The sequence below is a fragment of the Battus philenor genome, unplaced genomic scaffold (assembly GCF_028537555.1).
Source record: "Battus philenor isolate CCGP_79_NKW_IND1 unplaced genomic scaffold, ilBatPhil1.0.hap1 SCAF_27, whole genome shotgun sequence".
NCBI classification, from domain to species: Eukaryota; Metazoa; Arthropoda; class Insecta; order Lepidoptera; family Papilionidae; genus Battus; species Battus philenor.
The window spans coordinates 6,029,472-6,049,536 of NW_027181690.1; the positions used below are offsets into that span (position 1 = coordinate 6,029,472).

At 35.7% G+C, this 20,065-nt stretch overlaps 1 protein-coding gene across 2 annotated transcripts in view; it reads right to left on the reverse strand.

Moving 5' to 3' along the window:
- Window positions 1-1,685: 1,685 nt before the first annotated feature.
- Usp20-33 (Ubiquitin specific protease 20/33) overlaps window positions 1,686-20,065 on the reverse strand; it is a 28,759-nt gene continuing 10,379 nt past the window's right edge. Inside the window, exons 4-21 of one of the 2 annotated variants that reach the window (XM_068768796.1) lie at window positions 18,914-19,046; window positions 17,651-17,801; window positions 17,070-17,157; window positions 16,113-16,205; window positions 14,859-14,961; window positions 14,070-14,157; window positions 12,977-13,089; window positions 11,849-11,978; window positions 10,355-10,475; window positions 9,573-9,701; window positions 8,837-8,952; window positions 8,400-8,578; window positions 7,629-7,815; window positions 5,861-5,974; window positions 5,228-5,371; window positions 4,943-5,069; window positions 3,782-3,916; window positions 1,686-2,835 (exon numbers count right to left, since the gene is read on the reverse strand). In XM_068768796.1, the coding sequence (XP_068624897.1) occupies window positions 2,173-2,835; window positions 3,782-3,916; window positions 4,943-5,069; window positions 5,228-5,371; window positions 5,861-5,974; window positions 7,629-7,815; window positions 8,400-8,578; window positions 8,837-8,952; window positions 9,573-9,701; window positions 10,355-10,475; window positions 11,849-11,978; window positions 12,977-13,089; window positions 14,070-14,157; window positions 14,859-14,961; window positions 16,113-16,205; window positions 17,070-17,157; window positions 17,651-17,801; window positions 18,914-19,046 (2,814 nt within the window). In that variant the 3' untranslated portion in view covers window positions 1,686-2,172. Of the gene's footprint in view, window positions 2,836-3,781; window positions 3,917-4,942; window positions 5,070-5,227; window positions 5,372-5,860; window positions 5,975-7,628; window positions 7,816-8,399; window positions 8,579-8,836; window positions 8,953-9,572; window positions 9,702-10,354; window positions 10,476-11,848; window positions 11,979-12,976; window positions 13,090-14,069; window positions 14,170-14,858; window positions 14,962-16,112; window positions 16,206-17,069; window positions 17,158-17,650; window positions 17,802-18,913; window positions 19,047-20,065 lie in introns of both variants that reach the window. The other variant, XM_068768795.1, reaches the window with a different exon arrangement.

The following is a 20,065-nucleotide window of genomic DNA, read 5'->3' on the forward strand; positions in this document are numbered from 1 at the left end:
AATACTTTCTTATTTTGACATTACAAATTTAAAATTAATTCAATTTTATTATCAATTATATTTAAAACTATTGATATCAATAAACATTTTTTGTCCAAGTGAAATTTTTTAATAATTTCCTGTAAAGTCACATATTTTTTAACTCGTGGCAAGCCGTGATACTGATCAAATAGGTATACGTAATTTTGTTACATAACATAGGGGCCTTATTAAAATTAAAATGTAAATGTAGACGATTGTTTGAATTATAACAAAAACAAAAAAAAAATTAGATATTGTAAGATGTTTTAATAGAAAAGATCTATTTTTGTTACGCTTTTTTGAGTAATAAATCATTTTATATTAAATGTTGAAATATACATATTTTGTATTACCTTCATTTGATTGATAAGTTAGGGTTGGATTAGTGTTCCAAGTGTAATATTTTGAAGAAATGTAAAAGTTCTGTATGTTTACTAAATAACTTACTATTAGAACACCTCTAAAGTTTAAAAAAAAACATTGTTTAACTGTGAGTTAAGAGGTAAATTAATTTCACTTACCAAATACCCATACGTTAATCAAGACGCTAGATTTAATGTTTAGTTGGTAATAGTTTTTTGTGCACAATTACAGCCAATTTAAAATGATATAAAGCAAAATTATTTTTTTGTCCTAAATGCACCTGATTAAATAAAATAGTGTTACTTTTTTTCAACTAATAAAAAAGTAAACCCTGTTTTTAACTAAAGTGGATTTTTAAGTGTTATTTTTGATTTTACTTACAAACTTGTATACATTTTATTTGCTGTACTTGCACAATTTTTGTTTCGCCATCTAATTGCTCGCTTTTGAGATAGTGTGACCGGTTAAAGTACAAAAGTTTTATTTTTATTGTGTAGCTATTTCCAACTCTAACATATATGATCAAGAAGGTTTTGGAGTATTTTGATAAATGTTTTAGTAACTAACAAAACGAACCGAATATACCCTCGCAGGATAGCATACTAAATATTCATAAACATTGTACCTGGTTTATAACATGTAATATGGTCTACAATATAATAAATATTATGGACAGCAATGCTCTTTATTATTTACCGAACATCTTTTTTGGAAACATTAAAACCTGATTTCTTATTATATTAAGAGCTAATATGATGTTTAATACACTAAGGATTTTAAAATATTACAATTTAACAACTGTCGTAGTTATTTCAGTCCATGGACACCCACTGCAAGGCACAGGCTTCTCCCAACGACACATAATCGCCATGCTTGGCGGGCCGGATCGCCATCCGGTGGTATTATGATATATTGCTACCCATTCTCTGGAATTTTTTTGTGAGCAGTGACCAGAATGTGTATTAATTATAATAGTTAAAAAATAGTATCCTCAGAATTAAATATACGAACTCTGAAACTGCTCGTCTAATTTCTCAATACTTATTAATTAGCATATTCTTATATATCTAATATATTTATATTGTTAGAAAATATGATAGTTACTAAAGGAAAAATTAACAACTGAGGAAGATTAACTATGAAAATTACCTTAAAATAAAAACTTCATAGCCAAAAGAAGAATTAAAATATTTTATAAGCGAATTATGACACGTTTTACCTTTTTATTACTTTTAATGTGCATAGAAAATATAAACAAATTAGTGCAGCCAATATAGATGAAATATATTTTATTGCTGATCAATTCATTAACAAATAACACATAGACTTAGAAACCAGATATAACAAAATAAATATGTACCTAATCCAGGTTAAAACAGAGAAAACGTAAGAAATGCAGACAGACAGTCTAACTATAAACATGAAATTTCTATACACATGTCCAACTTTATCGTAAAATTTTACACAGATATACATTTAATATTGTAAATATACAATTGCGATTACTCTATGTAAACAACATCATTGACTTGTATCTAAAATTCATCTAGGGCAGAATTTGAACTAAAACAAAATTGTACTAAAATACTAACACCCTTCCGGGACGGGTCAGGCCGCGATTTTGGTATAATTATAAAAAAATATCGCTTCGTAACAAAGAGTTAGCGAGCCCGGGTAAATGCACAAGTCTGCACCAGTCACCAAAGTAAGGAATGTTCATACGCAGTCACCTCCGTCCGCCGCCAGCTTGTGCCGCAACCTGTGAACGAATTGGAAAGCAAGAAAGAATCATTTCACTGTCCGTCGCTTCATTCTTCTCACTTTACCCGATTTTGTGGGTTTATTCTTGAGGGATATGCTATCTAGATTTGGCAGTTCTGTGTCTGTAGTTCTGTCCGTTGCTTTTTTGGTATTGTAGATTTGATTGTCGTTTGCATCATGATCCGAGCTGTCAATTCCGTTTTCCATTCTGATTGTGTTTACATATGTGTGCTGGGTGTCCATCTCCCCGTCGGAATCGTAGTTGCCGTTGGGTTCGTGCCGCTTGTACTGGAACGTTCTGTAGCTGACATCCTCGTCGGAGTCAGCAGTCGACCTCACTCTGTTGCGACGTCGGTTAATATTCTGTAGAGATTGATTCTTTTGAAGTTCACCATGAACAGAGTCTCTGATGTTCATTTCGGATGTAGACTTCGTGCAGTACTCTTCTCTATCCGATTCTGAATATTTTCTGGAGAGACGCCTTGTGAAAGTCTGATCTCTGTATTCCCTTTGGTCTCTATGTTCTTGTGTTTCTGAGTACTGCTCTTGACCTTGATGAACAGTTGGTGACCGCAGCCTCACCTCCGGACCGCCGCCGTAGATGCCTGTGAAGAATCTCCATAATTCTTCACTTAGTTGCGCATGATCCGAACCGGGTTTTAATGAGTATGTTGTTGTGCCGTCGATTTCCTGTAAGTAATTTACTATATTATACACTATAAATTCATATCTGTTTTTGTGTAAAATAAATGAACAACATATAATAAGCTTTATCGAAATAAAATGAATTAGCTTCTGCAAAAGCCTTGCATGAAAAGATACAGTCAAACCTTTATTATATTCATTAAACTGTATTTTTATTGAAGATACAGTTAAAGCTATGATCCCTTATTAATAAAACTTTTTTTACATATAGTGTAATGGCGAACTTAATTCCTTATAAGAATCCCTTAGAGTGATGCCGAGATATCAAGTAAGCAGGTGTGTAAATGTGATATAAAAATATGACCCAACCTATTAAATAATATACATTATATACAAGACACAACAAAATTGAAGTCAATCACATATACACATTACACATATACATATAGTATATAGCATAAAATTCGAGAGGAGTTACGTCGATTCTTCTGCCAAAGTCTCAAACCTTCAAAACTTTTTGCTTACTGTAATTCTTAGGTGGAGTTTATTTTAAAGTACACATTGAACAGAATGAACGAAGTCAGATTTGTGTACAGTATCCGGCGATAAATATTGCACATCGAGCTTTGGAAAGAGACAATAGGCTAATTTCGGTTTCGTAGAGCGTTATCTCTGTCGCACGAAATACACCGACTGACAAAACGTCACATAGGTAGTGTGGGACAGAGATAGTGTTCTACGAAGCCAAAATTAACCGATTGTCTCTTTTCAAATGTCGATGTGCAATATTTATCGCCAGGTACTGTCCTTGAGTCAAAGTAGTGTACCTGATAGTAAGCATAAAGTATGCTTACACAAAGTATTGGGATTTACAGTCATGGGTTCGATTTCCAGGAATAAATAGGAAGCTTTAAAGGGGTGAATGTCTTAGTCACATGTGCATGTTGTGAGTGTCTTAGTCAACTTTGTGGATTGTCAGTGTTATAATCACCTGTGCAAGCACAATGGTAGTGTTGTCGACGGGAGGCGGAGGCGGAGGCTGCGGCGCCCGGCTTCGCACGAAACCTTGCCACAGCCGGAACCACTGCATGCTAATAGCGTAGATCGCTCGTGGGTGTTCCTGTTCCTGGAAGTCTCTCAGTGTATAAAACCCATTTATCTTTTTAGACTCACTGTGAAATCATTCAGAGGGACAACAAGCAGCTAGCGCTGACGGTCATTGGTAAAGGAATACGTTTATGCTATACTGAAACTGAGTACTCTGGGCTAAATATAATCAAAGAGTAATTTTTGAGCATTAAAATTATTCATAATAATTTTCGAATTATTCTTAACAAAATAAGAATAAAATTACAATTAAATAAAGAACTGGAGGAAAGTAACTGCATATTGTATAAAAAATTTTTTAGTCCACGCCGATGCCAGAGTAGACACAGATATCTGCGTCCTTAATCCACAGCAGTGAACGTAAAATGTATATCTGTTTCCATATAGACCCGGTAGTGTTGAGACAAATAACAGAATTGGTGATGGGAAGCTATTTTGTCTAACTCTCAAATGGCAGTGTGTGAATTATCATTGTCTGTCTGTTCCTAGCCGTCGTTTGATACCTTTGGACGCAACGTCTGCCGATTTCCTTTATTATTAAAGCGAACAGAGTGGTTAGTTTTCCAGTAATTTGCATATTTTTTTATAAAATGCACCAGTTCCTTCCACCAGACCAGTATTTTCAACCTTTTATGTAGCATGCCCTACCTTAACCTTATTAAAATTCTTACTCCACCCTATGTAACATATATATTTTTATATTAAAGCGAAAGTATTTTAAAATCGTATCGAGTACACTTGTGAATTGCGTCACTGTAGGGCGTGGGTCCCTCGTTGAAGAAGAAACAATACACTAGACGAACATTCTTCACGCCAAGTTACGTTCCACTGTTTGTCATCGGCCTTCAGACGATTTACAAAAGTGCTTTCAGCAGCCTGCATCCGGCGTTTAAGGCCCGGCGGCCGTCTGTTCTGTATGCTATTTGACCTGCCCACAAACACTTGTCAATCCGCTGGGAACTATAGTAACCAGCATACGGTAACTTTCGTTCGTCTACGGATCTCCTAATGTCTGATTAAAAGTGTCACGTAAAGTTATGTGTACCTGGAACAAACTGTGCAGGTCTGCGAAGGCAGCAAGTTCGCGCGCGCGCCTAGCACGAAGTCTCTGCTGTGCACGTGCACATACTCCGCACTCGTGGGCGTGCGACACGGCCGGACCTCCTCCGAACCTGTGAATAATTTTTCGATGACGAGGTAAAGAATTTTTTATGAAATTTCTGCCATATGATGTCCACTTTAAGACATAACGGCGATAGCGGATGATACTGTACTAATACAACATGTTGATTATTGGGTAAAGAAGGTGAAATTCTTAGGTTCTACGCACTGGCAATGAAGAAACTGCCAAAGCGGTTGTGGTAAAACTGCGGCCAGGGCGGACAGCTGTGACGCGCGTTCGGGCCGAATGCCGCCGTGCACGCACACGAAGTCCCCGTTGTCTATTGGTCCCGGTTCCGCCCACGTGTTGAACCTGTGAACAGAATAATTCACACAAGTCCATATAAAGATATCTTTTCAATATTCTTATTTGAAACTTGCATTGTTGCCGAAGTGGCATTTGCAAATTCCGTGATTTAGAAGACGCCTAGCCGGAAAAGAGGGAGCCCGGCTCTGGTCACGTAGTATGTACTACATTCTCCAGGATTGGTTTCAAAATTGTTACTGAAATCTAATATATAAACATTCTTGAATCTTAATAATATACAGAGATAATAATCATATAATATTGATAACATAATAATAATTTAGATATTTGATAATGAACTATGTACTATTATTTAAATCTCACATCTTTTTTTTCATTAGCTTAAAAAAATGACAATGATTACAGTGCGAAAATACTATTTAAAAATTGTGGCATTTATTTTTATTTACGAAATTAATGTTGTAATAAATGTGTATATAAACAAAACTTGCTTAAACAAAAAATAATATTTGTAGCTAAGTTAATAGTTCTTACTTATTGATCCATTGTTTAGAGATGTAAAACTTGATGTCGTTTGGTTCTATGCTTGTCGATTCCAAGATTTCAGCCGCCTTTTGCCTCAGCGCCGTCATCTGGGGATTTACCTTTCTGTAAGTGAAATATTCTTGGTTAGTGTTCAAACAATGACAATGAATAAAAAGTTTTGACTTATTATTGGAATTACTTAAGTCTCTGACCGATGAAGCTGTAACAGCCCAACAAGGCTAATAGCGTCGACATCTATCAGAAATTTTTAAATACACTTTGCTACTTGTTGCACATACTAAATTGTACAGTACCCAAAATATATTTATTTAAATTTTGTCAATGTAGAAGATTATTACAATGAATGGAACATTTTCATAAAGTAGAAACCTCTTTCTTTTATTTTTCGACAAATATGCAGGACTGGACTGGACAATAATTAACAATTTGTAACATATTCTGGATCTATAAAATGTCTTACTGGATTATATGTTAATATATATGATTTTATAACAAACTACAGGGTAAATTTAGGTCTTTGGAGTTACAAAAAATGATAATTGTTATCATCTCATAATATATTATTATATTTATCTACACCAAGTATATGTATATGTTATTTACAAAATAGTAATATTTAATAATTGTACTATTTATTCAAGGTATATGTGTATATTATCATATTGTTATTATATCATTTAGTAGGTATGTTCTATTGTATTATAGTTTAAGCACCTGCCTCAATTATTTCTCCTCTGCCCTAAGGTAGACTGGTAGAAAACATCTATGGCGTTAAGTCCGCCATTGTACATTTTTTGTGTGCATAAGGAGTCAATACATAAATAAATAAATAAAAAAAGTTATTTTGACTTTAACTGAGTCTTTAAAATGGGGATGGTAATGTGTGTTACAACAAACCATGGAAGCGTGTAATATGACTTGACCAATAAGCACGCTGGTGACATATATATATATATATATATATATATATATATATATGATAGTATATGTATGTATATCATAAAAAAAGGAATCAATATACAGAAAGATAACAAATCAGCTGTGCACTAATCTACAGTTACATAGTTTTGTCTAAATAATTTGAGCCTATACTTTAGCTTATATTATATAAGTAATATAGTATATATATATGAAAAACTAATGTGTAGCGTCAATATTTAAATTACTATTTTAGTGCGACTCTATTTCATACTTTAATGTTAATTTCTATCACAGTCAACCCAATATTTTTGCCAATAATTCTCATAACATTACATGTTGTTGTCAGATGTTACATGTCAGGGTTCATCGGTTTTTTTTTCAAGTTTATCCTTAATTTTCCAGCAAAAATCTTTGGCGACAATATTTTTGTTCGATTACGGGATTAGCAAGCAGAGGCCACATCAACCGTAGAACATATGGTCGCTGGCGTATTAAAACTCTGGAATGGACACCAGCAAGCGCAGAGTAGTAGTCCACGTATTAGGTAGACAGACAATGTCTAAAGTTCGACGGAAAACGCTGGATATAGGTCGCTTCCAATCTATTAGAAATCTATGTTTTTAATACTCAACGTCCAACCAATACACGTCGCACAGATCGTGGGTAATCAAACACCTCGTAAATATCGCCGGAAGACGTTGGATGACCGCTTACAACCGATCCTACTGGAAATCTATGGAAAAAGCTTAGGTCGTGTGGACATGACTTATGCTTTTCCCATTCTGCACTTGAAATGTTGATGGTTAGTTCACATATGTGGACTGTATTTACTGACCTGTAGAATAGCACATAGGCCTCGCAAGTTGCCAGCTGGTGCGCAGGCACGGGCAGCACCGCCGCGTCGTCGAAGCCGTACCATCCAGCGGGCGTGCGAGCTACACACGTGTAGTGCCCGCCGCCCGCAGTACCCGCATGACAGATCACCGCGCACAGTGCGTAGCGAGTCACTCGCGACGTACACTCTGCCCACAGAAAAATTGTCAAACTTTACTCACCACATTTTTTTTTAAAGATACTAACGGCGCTTGTCTTTTGCTATATAAATCAAAAAGTAAATTGTGGTGTCCGTAGCTGAAAATATGACGCAAATTAACACCAGTAAAAGGTATATGAGGATGTAATTAAATCATTCATCATTCACCATAAAGCATTAAAATCAAAACAATCAAACTAAAGTATACATTTTTATATTTTTAAGTTTTCCAAAAAGGATAACAAGATAGTTATTATAAATTAAGTATAAGGAGACAAAACAAACAGTTTAAAAAAGTTATAGCAAATATACTATGAAAAATTAAAGTTTAAATTTTAGACATGCTACATTCACATGAAATTAAATACGCTTGAGTTTAAAGCCCTTGTATACACATCTTGCCGATAGAGACTGGTACTAATACATAGTGAAACATTATGTCAGGCCATTAGTTCACTCACTACAACACTGAAGACTGATGCCAATCAATAAATACACATGATGATATCAACTTGAGACAGTTTTTAAAAGGAGATTTTATTAATCAACTTCACATCAACCTGTGACCCTTACCTTTATGTGTGTATGGAGCCATATTTAAATCTTGTATAGGAAAGGAGACCCTGGCGCCCACTTTGGCACTAAACATCAGCTCGTGTCGAAACCGCTTCAGGTGCACGCACAACACTTCGGGCAGACGGACCACACCTGACATTTTCACGCCATTCCGAAGTTTGTTGCACCGTGAACAACTGAAAGAGTCCCCAAATATTTTATGGTAAGCAAGTTGAAGTGGCAGTAGGTGGGCTACTCAGCGCACAGTAGCGATGGCCCCAAGCGAACAAAGCAGCCTCAAGTCCATTCCAGAAGGACATCCACCCCCTCCCCACTAGTTAAGGTTGTGGGAAGACGCTGGATGCAGGCTTTCATCAGGTCCTATTAGAAATCTAAAGGATAGGCATATGTCCAGCAGTGTTGTCCTTTATCTGAAACGATGATGATGACAGTACCTGTACATGTTATCGCCTTTGAGCTCGTCCGCGCTAAAGAAAGCAGCCAGACAGTCCTGCAAGGAAACCACGGGCCCGTAGAACCACGACCTCAGCCAACTCAGCAGCCACCATACCTGTATGTTGTAATCATTCATTAATAAATTTTCAATATAGAGAATACCGTTTTATTAATAGCATCAGATTATAATTCAGTACTATCTATCCTCTCAGACTTCCTCAAGACAGGATGCTAAATGTATTTCGAGTTACAACCTGAGTTGGCCAGAAACAACACTTGCTCTTAATTACTAACAGGTCTAGACTAAGTGTCTTCAGTGCTATGCAACTTTTTAAACACTGTAATTATAAATGCTACTGGACAAATAGCATTTGTCAAAGACAACATCTGACATTATCTTAGTTGCTGCAACATCAGATGTTTGATTGTTTATCTTGGATGACCTAATGGCTGTTTGATAATACCTAATAACTGTTTAATAATACTAATAAATAACAACTCGACAGTCTCCCGATACGGTGTAAAAATCAAAGTTATGAATTGTCATATCTTTGGGAGGCCTCCAGTTTAGTTTTGAAGCTAACTCGATGAAGTTAATAATACAACCTCCAGAAAAAAGACGGACAGATAAGTAATTTAGTTTGCAGCTCCTAAACAAAAACACTCAACTGTCAGTTGTGAGTGAACAAATTTCAGATAGAAGTATAAGAGTGTTACATCTGTATTGTTAATTACCCACGACTCCTGCGAACCGTGCGGCACATGATGGTTGAGTATAGGCTGCTGACACCTCAACACGGCCAGGTGTTCCCGCGACGGGATCGGTAGCGACAGGTCCTGGAAAGTTTCCACACGCGTGGACACCTGTAATGAAAGATATATAAATTCAATGACAAAGACTCCTATTAACTTTGACCTTACTGCCCTGTACGTGCTCTACTGGTGGATACCGGCTTTCCCTAATAGATTTTTTGTAGGTCTGGTTAGAAGACTCCGGTTTCCACTGTTACGACAATTTTAACAAGGCCTGTCCACTGCCTGGGTGGGCGTCCTTCACTCTGCTTTCCAATCTTTGGTTTTTACTCCAGAATCTTAAGACCCCAGCGGCCATCTGTTCTGAGCATTGCTTCTTGCAACTATAATATTGCAATCAGCTGGGCTATACATGTAACTCTAGTGGTGGTTAACGTTTGGTTATTAGCTACAAAGAAAGAACTGGATACAATTACACTTATTATTTAACTCCAGAATTTTCCTCTCATGAAGCCTAGCATCTTATTTATCAATTGAGTAACCGAGTAGACGATTTAAAAGCTTGATGACCTAGCACGCGGGTTTAAAATAATGTAAAATTTATAAAAAATTAATAATGTCACAGGTCCCAGATGAGCACTCTAGCTAATTCTATGCCATTAGGCAAAAAAATAATATTACAATGATTTAAAGACTGATTCACTTCATTATCAGTTTTAGATTAGATAAGGTACAGGTAGTCAAAAAAATATTAAGCCACTCGCCCTATCGCAAATGAGACACTGGACAGACGAGAGCAGTTTCCCATCAAAAACGTCCGACACGATACTGCGGTAGCGTACCCCGCCGCAACCGCCGTCGCCGCTTCCACATGTAGGTTTGCTTCTGAAAAATGAAACATTTATTCAGCAACATAAAATGTATATTTGATTGACCGTGTTATCTATCGTACAAACAAACAAACTTCTTCCGGAATATCTACATATTAATTACGTTTTGGAAATGCGGTTAATTATTAGATTACGATAAATATCGTAAATGAAGATGTGGATTGAAATTACAAATATTATTACAGACTGGGTGTAGTAACTTAATTCTCCTTTTGAGGAATAACGAATGAATTTTCTGTTTTTATAAGATTTAATAAAAGTCTTTAGAAAACATACTTAACTGGTTCACGTGATACCATATTGAGGTTTTATTTTAGTTTTTACATACATCTAAAACTCATAATAAATGAGAAAGGAAACAAGTGTATGTAAATTTAGGGAAATAAACAAGGGATTTCGCCATACCCCGAAGTGAAGGACCGTGAGAAAGATAGTCACATCATGTTATGATCATCATCCTTTCAGGCGATAAATGTCCACTGCAAGGTATAAGCTTCCACCAAATATCGCTACGATGGCCGGTATTGCGCTGCCGGCATGTAACGACTTTTAGGGATCTTACTACGTTGGTTGACGTTGGTTCTTTAGCGGATCTCCTCGTTTCTGATTTGATCTCGCATCAAAACTCCGAGCATGACCCTACCCATTGCTGTCTGGGTAACCTCGAGTCTATAAGGCCCTCTGTAAGCGACCTCTCCAGCTTACTGTGTGGTGTGGAGAGGAATTTAATTTGTATGATATTGGTACTGAGCAATCTATTTTTTTAAAACAATAGTCAGAAAATATTTTGCAAATTGTTGTCATGTTTTCAAAATGACTTTAGAATGTTTACGATGATTACAGTGAAGTTTAACTATTAAAACCAGGTAAGACCCTAACCTAAAATTAACACGTTGAACGCCAGACTAAAAACCTTGTTTAGTTCAGTGGGCCGCGACGGACATCATGTGACTGCCATCATGTTGGGTCCAAGAAGCCGCGTCCGCATGCCCTCGATCACTTCAGAAGCCTCTAGGGAGCAAACGGACAGTGTTTCGACTGTTTTTACCAAGGCAGGTGACCCGCGCGGCCCCGCAGAAAAATAATATGTAAATCGCTGTTTCCGTAAGTCGCCCATTATTTTTAAGGGTTTTACTGACAATATTTGCAAAAAAACACCTTGGCGATTTTTTTACCATTTTCGATTTAATGGTGTGGCCCCAGGGGACAGTATGCTATCGGACACATGGTGTCCGCCATGGCGTTCAACGTGTTAAAGATTATAAAAAAACTTGAGACAATTTTTGTGAAGACGAGATATTATTAATTTCATACGGCTTCAACAAAAATTAAAGATTACATAAAATTGAAGAAAGATATAAGACTAACTCGGTAGGTTCAAGGCGCGGTTCGGGCGCGTCGCTCGCGCCGCTCGAACACGTCTCGTACCTCTCCTCTGCTTCGCTTGAACAAGACAGCTCCGATTCCGAGCCAATGTCGCGATGTGTGGAATCAGTTCCTGTTAACAAAGACATAAGGTTCAAATTGGATTGAAGATGATTTTAGTTACAAATATGCGTGGACTTTTGGCGCTTCAAGCCTGTGATATTTAATCCAGAAATAGTATTGTAGTCTTTTACAGACAACTTACAAAGCATACTGTAAGGTTTTATGTGAATTTAAACCATCATCCAACTTTGCAATGAATAAGAAAATTATTTCCTTATTAATGACTCCAATTCTGAACAAGCCTTTAAGTTACAATGTGCACATTGCTATGTGATAGTTGGTAGAAATATCATCGTAGTTTAATTAATGATTACATTATTAGAAAATAAAGATCTACAAAGAAATATAAAGAAGAAAAAAATTTAACAACTTTACCGCAAAGATCTTTTCAAGAAAGTATCTTCTGATAATGAAGGTGATTTAGAACAACTTTGCAAACGGTACAAGACATTTTCACTTTATTTATCATAGAACTTCATTCAGACATTTAAAGTAATTTATTAAGCAGCCTATTTCTTTTGATTTCCGCAAACTTTTCTATGTGGTTTTAAGTTAATTTTAACTGGTTGTTTTGGTTTTATGCATCTTAGAAAATTACGGAACATATCCCTATTTTTTGAAGGCTTTCTTTTGAATGCGAATTTTTTATATGGGCTTTTCTGTAGAACATATCCACCGCATAAAACGAGACTTTACAATATATATAGAGAACTTATAAAATATATTACATAATAAATTACATTGTGTACTAATGAAAAAAAAAAGATTAACTTTACCTGTTTGTATCTGTTTTAATTTCATGCTTGTTTTCTTTCATTAAAAAACATATTATTAGAGGACCGCTGTCTTTATTACAAATTATGCGTATAATGCATATATACCTATATAATGTTTTGTCTCCTTTTAAGTATGTAAAAATTTTTTATGGTTTATTTTCTCTTCTCCTGTAAATATTTTAAATTAACGTTTCAAAATAAAAACAAATATAAAAAGGCCAGATTTACGCACCGTTCATCTGATAGGTTGTGAGGACGTTATAGGTGGGATGCTGGGTGCCGGCGAAGCTCGCGGAGCGCCTGTGCCGGGAGGCACTTGCTCCTCCTTCTGCACCTGACTGTACCCTGCGAACATTCACTACTTCTTGTATGATCTCATATCGATATCGACACTTCTTCATTTTTTTAAAAAAAAATTTGGCTGGCACTACTTCCCAAGCGGCATAAGCAGATTAAAGTCACTAAAGATTTAGTGCTTCCTGGAAAGCCTCCGCTCGGAATGCTACTTATTTCAATTTCTTCGGCTTGGGAGGCCACCGAGTGCTGAGATGCTGGGGCTGACAACCTGTCACACAAGTTTAAAAAGGCATCCATGCAATGCATTAACATTACCTTCATCGACCAGATTATATTCTTGACTTAACCAAATTTTAAAAGATTAGGCCAATGGTTTTTTTATGGCCCCTGTTATTGGGGATCTCTTGTACACCATATGTTATTTATTTTTGGGAAAAGGACCTTTTAGTCTGATATAATTTTTCACATTTCTTTTTATTGCCATTTTCTTCTATCGATCTTCACATTATTATTCATTCATTTTGTATCATACATCACAAAATCTTACATTCTTATTTATTCTTAATTTCCTTATTTGCATCGCCACCCATCCTCTCCTTATCACAATATTTTTTATTCTAACCATTTATTTTTATTTCTATCATAGACAATCATATCACAATATATAGTTTCCTTTTGCTTTTAATTTTATTATCTTATTTTGATGCTAACAATTATACTTTATTTTATTCCCTTATGTACTAATGTTAGATTGCCTAAACTTCAGTATATTATAATAAAAACAATTATGGTTACAGGAGTACCGTGAAAATGTGTATCCAGGAATGGCTTATTTCTCGCGCTTAAGTGGCTGTGATGTGTTCTGATAACAGAGAGGGTAAGTAGGTATTTTCGTAGGAATTTTAGATAAATATGTCCCATCCTCTCTTCCGAGAGAAGAGAGGATGGATTTTTTTAAATAGAAAATTTTAAAAAAAGCAAAAAATAATACCAAAAAGAAGTAGAGATTGATTGGTTAAATAAATTACCTAAGGTAGCCGTCAGTCCTGCCTTCGCTGTAAGAGGACGCAGCCGGGGATTTCCGCCTGACTCTGGCGAAGTACGGCGCGTCGCTAGCTGCGGACCAGTCTGCAATCAGTCTTATGTCCTCTGAACAATTATAAATTTACTCTACTTTTTTTTCAGCTGATAGATGCCCTGCATGTCATCAACTTTTTGGGACCTTGACAATGTCGTAGACCCAACTAGTGGGAGGCCTACTCTCGTGGTCGCCTCTCGAGAACCTTTCGGACTCAACGGCTATCGGTTGCACGGGCCTTGTGCCCCACCCACTCCTACTTTAGACGTCGAGCTACGTCAGCAACCCTGGTTCTTCTGTGAATCTTCTCATTTATGATTCGATCTCGCATTGAAACTTCGAGCATAGCCCTCCTTATTGTTCTCATAGTGACCTTAAGCTTTCTTATAAGGCCCAAAATTTTCTATACAATTTTGGCATTATCCAAATTACAAAGGAAAAAATTATGTTAGACACTTTTCGGCAAATTATTTTAATTATAATAGCATTCGGATGTCCAAAATTAAAATTTTTTAGAAGGTTTATATGGTAAAGATATAACGTAATATAGGTCTATTAAACATTTATATGAACTTAAAATTTAGCTTTTTGTAAAATATTAACCCCCCAATAAGTGGACAGTCTATAAAATCAAGGTTACGGAAAAGCGCGAAATAAGTCATTGTGGCGATGTTTAAGGGAGGTCTATACCTGTGGGCGTCGATCACCTGACATGAATGTAAGAAAATTATATCCATACCTCCAGATGAAGCCGCTCTCCGACGTATGTGAACATTTTTGTTTTCCTGATGGTCACCATCTGCTTCAGAACCGAGCTTGTCTTCCGATGTTGTGTCCCACACCTGATACAGTTCAGATTTTAAGTTGACTCATTGTTTTCAGAGATTCGTGAATACTATTGTTAAGTTAAGATTACAAGAGCAATATCTATTATTAGCATAGTTAATAGTAAATACTATAGGCAGGTTTAATTACGGTGTATTGGTTTATAAATGTGAACACAAACTTTGTATTGCTAGAAGTTGGTCCGTCACATTCCAATAGAGTTTTAGAGTGATCACTTTATACATAATAACGGGAATATAAAATAAAATCACCCATTTAAATCTTTTACAGGTGACCAATCATCTTGTGTTCCATTACGACCAAAATTTTAATACGCATCTTGAATCATTGATTAATAATAAAGAGATAAATATGCGTTTACATCGGTTTTATTTATTCTTCAAAATCAATTTCATCCCTTTCAAAGTAATCTCCGTACGATAAAATTCACTTCCGCCAATGCTTTTTCCTGTTTTCGAAACAGTCTGAAGTCTTTTCCGGTATAGCCTTTAAGACTTTCAATTCGGTTTTTATCTCTTCACTCATGCCAAAACAACCACCCTGCATTGATCTTTTGAATTTGCCGAATAGTCAGAAGTTGCATGGAGCCATCAGGCGAATACGGTTGTTGCGGAATGATAAGACTCGAGTTTGTGGCAAAAAACGTCGCCAAGAACGGAAGAAAAAATTCAGCGATTTTGGCACCGATCTTGACACGTTTCAAGCACTAAACATTTTTCAAAAAGGTTTGGGCCGTGGTAAATGATATAGTAATATTATCAGAGGTTCTCTAATTTTGAATTGACATTTTACAAGCAGAATTTCTCATTTTTTTTTAACATGTTCTTGTGCCATAGCTTGTTCACCAATGGCTTTCCCGCTTCATATTTAATAAGAATATTATTACCACAAACAAAAAAAAATACTTTTGGATGTTCATAAAAACGCGTTAACTCGGAGAAACCTTTTGACAGTTTCTTGACAAATGTCATAGATATTAATAGTAAAATTTATAGACAAACTAGGAAAAAACATTTATCTGCCTTCTGTAACATTTGTAAGACTGGGTCAGGTCACTTTGTCTTTGAAAAGAAACGTGTGCACAGTGGAAACAATAAAACAAGTAGTTCGAAGGGCATTTTTTTATAAAAAAAAAATTGAAAAATACCGGCTCTTTAAGCTCTTCATGCAACTGATCCATGAAACACCGCAAGAATTCTTGGGTATCATGCTGATGATAACCGCGGAACATTGGATATACCTGCAAAGTTCATAAATAAAATTGGTAAAAAGGTATATGCTTGTATAATAAAATGCCCGAAGGCAATATCCAATTTATCCAAAAAAAAAAATCCGAGCTTATGTTGAGGCAAGACTGGTTTTTAGCATGGATGGCCAAGTTATTTGCGAGTCAGAGCTATTTTCAAAATTTGAAATTTACGGGAGTCACTAATAAACACGTATTTAAAAGATATGCAAACAAGGCGACAAAAATTATTAACAGAATCTAATTTAATTGCATTTAAATATCAGAAATTAAACACATTTGTTATACTTCTATTGATTATTCTTCAAAATTTGATGAATAATTAGAGACAGCATTCCTTAGTAATTTTTTCAGATTAGTTCGTACTGATCGGTGTTTAGATTTTACGAATTTTAAGTGGAATAAATTTATACACTTAAGTACATTGTTTCGAATATTGAAATATTATCGAGAGCCACAGACAATCCTTCAAACAGCCGTAGGTTGGCCACCCCTCATCTATAATATGCCCATAATCCTGATTTTCATGACAACTAGACATCAACATTCCGAACCTGGCTGTAGTCTATACATATTAAAAGATTTGTTATATTAATGTGTGTGACTTTTTAGAAAAGAAACTTTTTTGAAAGAATAAATATGTTTTATTGTTTCATGCAAAAACTGTGTTTCTAAGTCATAATCTCAATCCGTATGCTTCTAAATTAAAATGCATTAATTTAAACTTTTGCTTTAGTTTAAAGTACTAAATAAATAACTTTTAATAGCGAATGAAGTAATAAACTTTCTGATGAAAATTTATTACTTATCAAGAGTACGATTGTTAAACTCAAATTAAAAAATAAAAGATATACTTACGTTTCGTATTCCATATAAAATACCATTAGGTACAAGGTAGCCTCTTGTTTTCTTACTCCACATTTCTTTAATTAGTTTTTGGTATGCTCTGGAAAAGAAAAATTAAATAAAAATTATTTTATTAAAACCTTACTTTTTAGTATGATTATGTATGTGTAGTTTTGAATCAAGCCAAAATGATCGCTCAAAAATCATGTAATATATAATGCTACCGAAACCGCTGTACCGCGCCTTAGGTATGCACGCGGCGAGACAGAGTATTTTGGGTTCTAGTGAACGCACGTAGGAATTGCGCTTATGCTCCTTTTTCACCTGCCCCTCTTCACTGCCTTGTCCTTAAACGTGGTACAGTGGTTTGAGTATTACTTTACCTGGTTTTTATTTTGGCACATCGGGTAGAAGTGTAAGACTTGGAACAAAGAACGACTAGGTTCGGTTTCTACTACGTTGCCTGTAGTGCACAGTGCTTAAGTTAAAAATTGCTGAAATATCTTTGTATATTTGTGTTTACTTTGTTAACTAGTGTTATAATTAAAAATAAGCACTAGGCACATAGTTTTAAAGTTTAAAATGTTGCGTACCTGCTAAGACCTGGCTTTTTGTCGCCGGCGAGAACCGACACGGCAGCCGCGCACTCCAGGAAGTACGAGGTGAAGGGCTGAGTGTTGCTCAACGCCTGCAGTGCCGCGTTCATGTAACACGTGTTGCCCATGTTCTGCAGGCCCACTAAACCTGACACATTACAATTCGCGTAATATTTACTGGCATTTCTTCAATACTGTGTGAAAATAACTAGTATCTTGTAACTATTTTGTCTAAACTTCTTCATTATTAGGTAAATATATGAATTCATAAGATCTGCCGATGAACCAAGGTCATCGATGTACCCTCATCTGAAGTGACAGGGCACATAGCTTGTGAAACCGATAACCGTTGGGGCCCAAAAGGGGCACCAGATTGTCGAAACGCAATTATTGTGGGTAGATAAATAAAAACTATTTTCTTATAACTTGTTTGTTAGTGGGTATAAACTGCAATGCGTCTACGTCTATAAGTTTTGTAGTTGTAAGTTGTCTTAAGACCTTGTTATGCTCTTGGTCGAATATAAGGACACAATTTGGAAATGGATTATATTGAAAGTGTGTTATAATCAACTAAATACTACCCACCCACCACTTTCCACGTACCCCCAACGTACCACGTCGGCAAAACCTACACGGTACGTTCTCTTTAAAAAACACTACCTGTGTTATCTATTAAAAAGATGTATTAAAATATTATAATATATTAAATATCTATTAAAAAGATTGCTTCGTGTTATATTTCACCTTTTAGTGTGTGTCAAAATTAAGTATGAACCAATAAAACTCATACTTTTTAAGACAACAAATTAATTAATAAATGTTAGGGGGACCGAGAAGTAATGTCGTTTCCGTCGACATATTTTACAGAAAAACCGATTGATTTTTATCGCTCCGGCATTGAAAATTTGTATACTAAATGGCAAAATGTTGATGATAACGAAAGCGAATATATTGTTGATAAGAAATAAAAAACGTATTAAGGAGAGAGCTAATCCTGCTTGCTTTTTTATGATAACGGATGGGAGTATTCTTTTTTCAGTTCCTATAGTTTTAACAAATGGCGTCAAAGAAGATTGTGGGGTTTTAGCCGGTAGAAGTCCTGCATAACCCTTTCGTTGCCACCAAAACCGAAGGGTATCTATGAGGGATTTCCCTACAAACACAGTTGACACTATTTTATTGATGTCCGTCGTGAAAGCTGGCCACTCTGTAATACATTATGTGCGAAAATCAGTAATTACTTTGAAAAGAATGTTTTACCTCGAGGCCGGGATTCTTCATCGTAGTCCATGTCGTCGGGATCCAAATCTTCGTCCGGGGTGACATTGATGCCGACACTGCCGAGCCTTGCGTTCACGGAATCATCGTCCATTGTGGTCGAGTCCGCACCAGTCTGGAAATGGAGAAGTTATATACATATATATCTAGATATATGAACTAATCACTGAATTAATTGCTTACAACTTGCCAGAATTAATTTTTAAGAGAAAGGAAAAAATATACCAATATTAATAGCTAACCTTGACAAATAAAAACATACATACCTAATATATACATTAAACTATAACTATACATACATTTAAACTCAACATAGTTATAAATAGATTCCAGGATATAAACTGCTTTATGTATAAATTTATTTATTTATTTATTCTGTTATTTAACTGAGTTCCGGGCGCGCAATAGTACGTGCATAATGGAGATCTGTATATATATTTGTAGCTCTCTATGATTGCCCAGTTCAAAAAACGGACATCTTCAGCTAACCATCCACCACACGCTGGAGTCGCGTGACGATACCAAATCATTAAAACAAGCTACATGTATTACGTTCATTCCAAAGTTATCACCGGCAACGTACTGGTCAAAGATCTTCGTCTTCAGGCATTGCGGTCTGATTCGGCGAGTGATCTCTTTCTCGAAGTTGGGCTTACCAGAATGGACAATTTATCCCTAGTTTTTTTTTTTTTTTTTTTTTAATTTTGGCCGGTAATCAATTGACATGACGCTTGTAAAAACGTTTCCCACCATTTTAATTTTTATGCGACTTAATATTAATTTTAACACAACGCTTTAATATTATCAGTTCGAACACCCTGATCACTTTTTGATGGTAATTGAGAAACTTGTATGTCCAAAATTGGCTTTGCCTGGGATGGCATAGAGTTGAAAGCGCATGGCTTAGACCTCACACTAAACCTTTATTACATCTTTTACGTGATTTATGTAATAAACATCGGATCGGTAGGTTGGCCAGTTCTTAGATCGCTTGAGCTCTATGTACGCTAATTAGACGGAAGATGTCTTTAAAGAGGTCCTTCATGTAGGTAATTTGATATTTGATTTAATTTAAAGTACATTAAATCTTCCACCGAATTCTCTTACTAGTGTAATACTTTGGCTATACAGTGC